General features: G+C 52.1%; 4 protein-coding genes across 4 annotated transcripts; 3 read left to right on the top strand and 1 right to left on the bottom strand.

The window, feature by feature from the left end:
• Window positions 1–493: 493 nt before the first annotated feature.
• On the bottom strand, window positions 494–2970 carry ColSpa_02592 (sorbicillinoid biosynthetic cluster transcription factor sor4; the record flags this gene model as incomplete). Its single annotated transcript, XM_049268804.1, has 4 exons — window positions 494–883; window positions 947–1235; window positions 1301–1721; window positions 1818–2970. 4 exons carry the CDS (start codon window positions 2968–2970, stop codon window positions 494–496), a joined length of 2253 nt encoding a protein of 750 aa, XP_049124761.1.
• Window positions 2971–3753: 783 nt separating this feature from the next.
• Window positions 3754–4212, top strand: ColSpa_02591 (uncharacterized protein; the record flags this gene model as incomplete). The annotated part of the gene is made up of 2 exons (XM_049268803.1): window positions 3754–4012; window positions 4160–4212. The coding sequence occupies 2 exons, from the start codon at window positions 3754–3756 to the stop codon at window positions 4210–4212; spliced, it is 312 nt and encodes a 103-aa protein (XP_049124760.1).
• An 818-nt stretch (window positions 4213–5030) lies between these two features.
• ColSpa_02590 (extracellular metalloprotease) lies at window positions 5031–6131 on the top strand (the record flags this gene model as incomplete). Its single annotated transcript, XM_049268802.1, has 3 exons — window positions 5031–5321; window positions 5394–6017; window positions 6090–6131. 3 exons carry the CDS (start codon window positions 5031–5033, stop codon window positions 6129–6131), a joined length of 957 nt encoding a protein of 318 aa, XP_049124759.1.
• Window positions 6132–8036: 1905 nt separating this feature from the next.
• On the top strand, window positions 8037–8264 carry ColSpa_02589 (uncharacterized protein; the record flags this gene model as incomplete). The annotated part of the gene is made up of 1 exon (XM_049268801.1): window positions 8037–8264. One exon carries the CDS (start codon window positions 8037–8039, stop codon window positions 8262–8264), a length of 228 nt encoding a protein of 75 aa, XP_049124758.1.
• Between the last annotated feature and the right edge of the window lie 39 nt (window positions 8265–8303).

The raw sequence follows: 8303 nt of genomic DNA, 5'->3' as shown, positions 1-8303 counted from the left end.
GAATGGGAACGTCGGAATGTGCAGTACGATTACCGGTGGCATGTCCATTTCGGTATACGAGTAACGAGCGTATTGGGTTTGTTTCTCCCATCTGTCCATATTCGAGTGTTTATTCGACGTTCACCAACAGTATTGTACGGAAATTGATGGAAGGCGGGATAGTGGTAGACTTTTGGATGAGTGACTCCCTCAATCCAATCCACGACATATATTTCTGAGGCATCCGGTGGTCCTCCCCCCAAATACATAGGGTTTAACGAGATACGCTTGATTATGATGACAGTGCAAGAATCCTTCTAACTTATCGTGCTTTATCATGTACATCAATCATGTCTCGTAACTCATTGCTTGGTTTCGTAAATAACATGGTCCAAGAAACTGCAAAGTCCAGGTATACCACAGGAGTCTTCAGCTGTTTAAAACGCCAGCTAGGTTTGGAAAGATTAGCCGCATCCGCGACTTCTGCAGCCGTTCTTCTTCCTTTTGAGTGTTCTCATGACTGTTGACTGGAGGGAACTTCGGGACGCAGCCAGTCAAACGTATCGAGTAGATCGAAATTAAAGTCGAGCTGCGTGGAGAAATCCCAGTCCATGGCGTCCAGCGCCGCAGGGAAGCCGCCGTCAATAGCAGACGAGGCCGATGCCGCGGAGCTGTTGAGGGCCTGATCGAGCACGTGCTGGATGATGCACTTGCAGTCGGCGCAGAGGTCGCCGTTGGGCGCCGTGGGGCCGACCCAGTCGAGGAAGCCCACGAGCAGGCTCAGCTTCTGGATGATGCTGGAGCGCGTCACTTTTGGGTTCTGCGGGTGGTTGCCGCCGTGGAGCGTGGGCTTGAGGAGCTCGAGGCAGAGTATCCCGCCGCCGGGGGCGGCGTAGGCCATCACCTAAACCGTGTCAGTGTGAGACTCCCAGGTGGACGGCTTGAGGGGGAATGAGGGGGCACGTACGAGCCATTCAAAATAGCCGTTCATACAGGCTAGGCGGTCCATGTTCGTCCAGAACATGACCGTTTTCGACACCATCTCAAAGCTGACGGAGAGCAACGCGCCGTCATCGTGGCCCCTCTTGGCAAGCATGCGTTCGATGAAGAACATGTTTTGGAGGTGTTCGAGGTGGACGATGAGCTGGACGTAGAGTGTCGAGACGTCAATCTTCCTGTCCTGCATGTCCTCTTCTCTAAAGGCGAGGATCGGTGGGAAGCCGGCGACTGTCTTGAGCTGTCTTTCCTTGATCTCTCTGAGGCGACCAAATCAGCATCGTATCCTAGGGCCATGGGCTCGTGCTCCATCAGGGGAACTTACAGAAGTGTTTCAACCGGCGTCGCCGGCCCGTGGCCGAGAGCAATCTCGAACAGTTCATCCCGAATATGCGCCAACATGACACGAGCCCGCACGAATGTGGCAGAGTACAAGCCGCCCTCGGTGTTCCATCCGTTCTCATCGAGAGCGGCTACATGCCGGGCCAATGTAGCCTCGTCCGCAAGGAGATACTCGTCCTTGAGGTCCAGAGGCGGCGGCGTGCGCGCGTACCGACGGCTAATGAGGGGCGGCCTGCCGGTGAACGAGGCCAACACCTTGTCCATGTAGAAGACATAGGAGAAGAGCTTGCGCTTGATCTCGGAGCAGATATTCGGCTTATACGGCTCCGTGGTGACCTCGTCATGGATGCCGAGGAACGTTGTCATGGCCATCGTTTCGGCGTGTAGTTGCCAGGAGGCGAAACCTGAAAGGACAATGTTAGTTCTTTCATCCTGGCGCGAGTCCCACTGGAATGGCTGGGTTGTGGGCGGAATAGTGCTTCGAAGTGCGAATCACTTACTCGCATCGCCCGAGAAGATGGACTCGGTAACGGCTCGCTTCGCAGACATAAAGAGCAGCATACTGTTGCCTCCACTGCCGGCAGCCTTCGTCAGCTCTATGGTCCCGCAGACACAATATCGGTACTGCGCCCCGGCCTTGGTCCCCTCGTCTGCGCCTTGGAACTTTGAGCCGAGGTCGGGTCGGTAAGGACCGAGACACCTAGCCGCCAACTCCCAGTACGCAAACATCACGCCCAACGACTCCCATCGCAAGTTCGTGCCGGTGAACTGCGCGACCCACTTCTCGGGGTCAGTCTCCTCGTCGGAGACGCACTTTGCAGTGTTACTGCATATAGCCCGGGCGAGTACGGTCAGCTGCGCATCATCCGGTTTTTCGGAAGCGCAAAAGTACTGCGGGAACGTCTCGTACAGCGACGTGACCATGCGTTTCGCGGCTAGGCGGATCCAGCCGTCGCTCGGGTTGACGATGCAGTCAAAGAGTTTCAATCCCGTCTCCCGGTCCGGGACGTAGCGGAGGATGGTCAGGCACGTCTGCAGGGCCTGGTTCGTCAGGGGCGGAGAGCATTCGAGCCCACAGTATGCCGTTGCGCCAATTTCCCCGATGGGAGTTACACCGGAGGGCTGGAGCCGGTTAAGACTGGACCGTGTTTCTTCGTATATGCCGCAGAAGGAAGTGAAGCCAAGGTAGCCGATGCCGAGGACAGTCGGGGTGGCACCCGTACCGATCGACTCCGGACTGGTGGGGAGGCTGGCGGGGACAGAAGTGCGGGAACGGCTTGCAACAGTTGTCACGGGCGATGTTTCCGCCGTCGACTCTGTCTGCGAGACCTCCGCTGGCCTCGGCACGAACTTTGCTACTGTCACGGGAGGTGGAAACGTCGGCGCCGTAAGTGGTAGAGTAGGAGCCCTCGGTCCGCGGCGGCTTTCCCTCGGCCGAGTCTGTCTCGGGGTTTCTTTTGGTGCGGGACTGTCGCCGAGAATGTACTCGCACACCTCACCGGGACGCTTCGACTTCCTACATCTGTTGCAGATTGGTTGAGCATGGTCGCAGGCGACCTTGCGCTTCCGGCACGGCTCACACGCCTGCGGCCGCCCGTTCTTTCTGAACAGGAGCCGGGGTGGTGTTTGTGTCGACTCCATATTCTGCGACATAATTATTCAGCGATGGAGATGGGTCAATGTCTCCGTTTCCGAGTTGGCAAGGCCGCGTCGTCTCATCAGAGAAAGTTCGGGAAACCAATCGCAAAGCTTGAACAACACGTCGTCGTCCGGCTCGACGGAGTGTAGTTGGTGACCAATTTCTCGGCTTCGGCTTTGGAAACGTGGTATCGGCTTCGGAAGTGGATATATCGGTGTCAGTGGCCCACTCTTTTCGACGTTGTATGACTAATTGTTGTATGGAGTCTTCCCAAAGCGACTGGCCGAACAAGCTAAGCTTGTATCAACTCGGCCTGTGAGCCTAACCCAAAAAGACTGACCGAACAAGCCTTCCTTTTGCCAAGGGCTTATTGGCCGATGATGTGGTACCCAGCCCGAATCTTTGGCAAAAGCCGTTATTGGTTTAGGAATTGCATTTTGGAGCCGGCCTTGGACCTCCACTTCGGCAACGATCCCCCCGTCTGACAAGCCTCAGAAACGGCACTAACATGACTGAACCGTCCTATGGGCTTCATTGACTCGTTCCACGCCGCGCCCTTTGACATGATGCCATGTACATGCTAGGCCTGCATATGTGAGTCAAGATGGGACTCGTTCTACCGAAGCCGCGTTTGCATTGGAAATCAGATTCAGTGCTCAGATGTATAAAGGCCATCCAAGACGTCTCCTCGTAACCCCGGATTCAGACACCATCGAAACCAAGCATCCAGTCATCACAAGTCATTGAAACTTACTACATAAGGCTTTTGAGTTACCAGATCCTCTTCACTACCCCACATGAGCTCCATTGAATCTCAGCAACACCTCAAAGCCATCCTCCGGGAGAAGACAGAAGACAAGATGTCTAGCGCCTACTACGAAACGGCTTTCATCATTCCCCACATGCAGACTTCAGCTATGCCTCGCCGGCCCCGTCAGCCTGCTCCGACATCGCGGCCGACTATCGATGCGATGGCCTCGGAATCAACTCTCGTTGACAAGGACGGCGTCCCTGTCATGTCCAAGGAGAAGAACGATGCCGCCGGTACCCTCAATGGTAAGCTTTCTCTCTCTCTCTCCCTCTTCTAGTCTGCAAGGAGTCCGGCTTAATAGTCATCCGCATCGGTTTTCAAGACTTTCTCGACCAATGCTATCGCCAACTCAATTCTTGGAAGACCAAGCTTGCTGACACATTCCGCTACAGGGTCTTCATCACCCAACAAGAGTCTTCTCAAGCGACTTTTCAAGAAGGCTTAGATCAGATTCGCCGATGAGCACAGCCTACAACGCCCTCCTCGGTACCGGATGACCGATGGAACATGAGCCACTCATCGTCAGCATCTTATTGATCCTCCTTGATTACATGACGACGCGTATTGCAACACGACTTTTAGCGCTTATACCCCCCGAATACAATACTTTTTTTTGGCGCTTCCACATCAGCCTGGAAGTATGCGAACCCGCGCTCGCTTCTAGACAGCCGGGTCAATCCTCTGTTGAACAAGATTTTACCTTAATGCCGATTTACTCACCATTTCTCGGATTCTGCGACTGTAACAGTGATTTCGGTCCTTTCATCGGCCCGGGATTTCGTGGGCATCATATCAGCCACGCCATCTACCGTCTTCTATCCTCTTCCACCATGTTTCCGAGGGCTTCTTGGGCTTTCATGAGCTCAATACAAACATGGCTCCCGCTTTGGTGGTCCAGCAGAGGCTTGGGTGGTAACAGACCTCAGCCATAGAAACGGGGCCTAGGGTACCAACTGTCTGCAAAGGTTAGATCCGGAAATTTTCTTTTGACTTTTTGGGGGTTACGGTTCAATGGAAATGGAGAATGATTTCGAGGCCTACGTTTGTTTCCCACAATTTAGACTGTCACTTAACCAGGTATCTCAAAGAGAAATCTGTCAGCTCAAGATTCGTTGCTCTCTGACCCACTATGGTGAACCAATTTCATGCACATGAACTTACCATAAGAATGATTACAGGAACCACCAAACTTGCGGCTGAACAAGTTGTGTTTTTTCCCCCAAACGAATTAACCCCAGAACCGGTACTATCAAGTCAACCAAAATGCTTCATCTGTCTTGGGCACTTCGCCTTCTAGGTGCTGCGTCGATGGCGAGCATTGCGCTTGCCCTCCCTTTCCAAGGCTCTTCTCTCAACAAAGCACCTCAGTGGCAGATCCAACAGCACTGGTGCTCCTTCGATGTTTATGGCGCTCGTTTCCACGGCTCGGATGACCTTGAAACCCTCGAGAAGGCGACGACTCTCGAATCTCCAATCGCCAGCAACGCCACCATCGATATCCCCGTCAACGTCTTCATGCTTGGATCGCCATTTTCCCAAATGAAATTGAACACGGTATCGCATCATCACACCCATGGGCTGTCTGAAACTCCATATAGACTTCAACTGACATTAAAATCCGTCCAGACTTCTCCTGTTGTCAGACTTCAAGACAATCTCGCTGCAGGCTACTCGAGCCTGGGATATTCTTTCGGCCCTTTTAAGACCTATCACATTTACGACTACGATCTTGCAGAGTTCGAATACGATGCCCTCGTTACGAAACCGGCCCTCAATATGAAAGGCCGCCTCCGTCTTGGTGGCGCAGAGACGCTGAATATCTATCTTGTAGCCAAGATGTCTCCCGGCCTCTTGGGATTCGCATTCTTTCCCCAAATCTTGGCGAGAAACACCTCCAATGCCTTGGTTCTAGATGGTGTCGTCCTCAGTCACCTCGCCATGACCCATTACCTGTCGGAGAAGGCGATAATTCACGAGGTGGGCCACTGGCTCGGACTCCAGCACCCGTTCCAAGGAGGTTGTCATGTGTCGGACGGAGATCAGGTCCCAGATACACCGCAGACCAACAATAGAAGTGATCAGCTGTGTACACCAGGGAAGGACTCGTGTCCTGGACTTCCGGGTATTGATCTAATCCGTAATTACATGATGTACTCCGCTTGGTATGGGGCTCCCAAAACAAGACAAGCGGCAGCAGTGAAGCTAATAAGACCGCAGCACCAAGAATCTGACCTTCACAGCTGGTCAAATGTAAGTTCTGCTTCTACAATCTCGTAATGTGTCTCTTTGTGGCGAAAAGGTTTTGCTGACATTCGTTATCAGCTTGAAGATGCGCCAGGCTTGGTATCAGTTTCGAAACCCTAAAACCAGGCAGCTTCCTCCCTCCACGAACCAGACTCTTCGAAGAGTACCTCATCTGTCGATTAATAATAACACTGGACCTTCTCATCTCCCTGGTTATTATTCTGGTTAACTTGTCGTATCTCAAGAATTGGAGCTACTAGTATCTAGCACTTGGTAGCCATCTTGTCCGCAGCCTAAAAGGGGTATCGTGAGAACCTGTCATGGTCTGCGTTTCTAGGGGCGCAAAATTCGCAATGTCGGAGGGGGGTTTTTTTTTGCTTGTTTTAATTACTCATTCTGCTTTGGTATTGGCCCAAAGCTTTTTTCTCTTGTATTCACTCTACTAGGGTTCCTAAGGTAATCAAAGTGACACACGGAGTTGACTGATGCCTTCCGACCGAATCGATTTCAACGATGACGTCGTTCTTAGTACTGAGCTATTTCTCCTTTTACCGAATGCCAATCCAGTCAGTTGAGCCAAAGCTAAGTTTTCGTCAAAGAATGAGGTACCCGACTCATAACAAAGCCGACTTTGATTCATCACCTGAGTTTCTAACACAGCACACATTCCTTGTTCCTCGCCTTGCTACCACTTCTCTTCCTACCATCTGTTATGGTTATGATTGATGATATTGTGATGGGCTTTCTGGCATCGGGAGATGGCCGCTACTACTTATGCCCAACGAATTAGTACACAGAGCCAGAGCAGAGCAGGGGTCTAGGTCAAAGGTTTTTGAAAGGTCCATTTCAGGTTCATGCTTTACTCCAAGAGGCTGTCTCACGCGCCTTTGCTGTGCGATATTATGGCACACTACAAATCACTTCGGCTATAGAATTCGGTTAATGTGAGTCTGTTACAGTCCTCCAGAGTGGATAGGCGTAGCGGAAATGTAATGCAACATGGGACATTTCCCCCTTTCTAGCATGGGTTTATTTGCCCCTGTATGAACATCAAAGTTCTTAAATATTTCTACAGGCTCTCAAACTTCCAGAAACTATGCTGTGGTGGGGGAAAAGCAAGCGACATAGATTGAAAGACTGAAGATGCTAAACAGGATGAGCTGACATTGGTAGGCCGCAGAGGTTCTCGTACTGCCAGAAAAAACGATTGTTTCCTTCTGTTAAGCGATTAAAATTCCTTCCCCATGCGCTCAGGCAGAAACATTGAGAATTTCTTTCAGCTCCCGCAAAAACCATAGAAACTCATCACACTGTCCCTGAATCAACAACGTCGCCAGGGGATGCGCCGGTGCATTACACAGCTCATCCCAGTGATTCCGACCGCGAGAAATGCATTTCACACGATTCCCATTGGAACTACCCACCTGGCGTCGAAGAACCGTTGACTCCTCGGGGGTCCGGCCCAGCGTCGTCGGTCGGCTCCGAGCACGGTTCTTCAGCAAGACCCACTCCGGCTCCTACGCGGATTGTTGGCGCCGGTGCTGGCGCCGGGTTCGGACCAACAGCCCCACTGCAGGGCAGCACCCTGTCGCCCTCAACTAGAGACGCGGCGAGAACCTTTCCGACTGTCGTGGTTACCAACGCATCCATTAGTGTCAGAGCTCCGGGTTCATACACAACGGGATTCTTAGTTTTCCTCATACTTTACGGTTTTCTAGGATGAGAGGCCTGGTCGCGGAACTGTCCAATGGCCGGCTTTGGCGCTCAGTTACAGAGATAATCAGAAAATTTCGAGTACTGGTGGAATGTAGGCTTCGTCGTGGCGCGTGAGCTTTCGTAGAGAAGAAAGATAAGGGCTGCGGAGTAAGTTTTGAGATCAGCACTTTGTGGCTTGCTCTATCTTCTACGGTTCTACCCTGATGAGTAGTGGAAGTTTCAACATAAGAACCGCGGTTGATGGTCCGATCGCATTTCTTTCCTCTCTCTTCTATTCTTCTTGCGCCGCCATCTCGTATATCTTTCAACATGAAGTACGTTGCACTGATCCTCGCCATGTTCGGCATTCTGGCCATCTCAGCCGCGCAAATCAGTCTCCCAATCAAGCCGCCAGCATATTATGGTGCCCCCAGCACACCGAAGAAGGCTATGCTCAGACGTCGCGATACGGGGCCTCATATGAGGAAGTCCCACGCCATCAATGTCGTCAGCGCCGAGAATCCGAAGCCTGCGGGTGCCAAGTCTCAAGACAAATGATTGTTTGAAAAGTACTTTGGATTCATTCTGAACATACTT

This window comes from Colletotrichum spaethianum (genome assembly GCF_022836535.1).
Source record: "Colletotrichum spaethianum MAFF 239500 DNA, contig05, whole genome shotgun sequence".
In the NCBI taxonomy this organism is placed as follows: Eukaryota; Fungi; Ascomycota; class Sordariomycetes; order Glomerellales; family Glomerellaceae; genus Colletotrichum; species Colletotrichum spaethianum.
The sequence above is the reverse complement of the archived record's forward strand: the minus strand, read 5'-3'. Positions and strand labels throughout refer to the sequence as shown.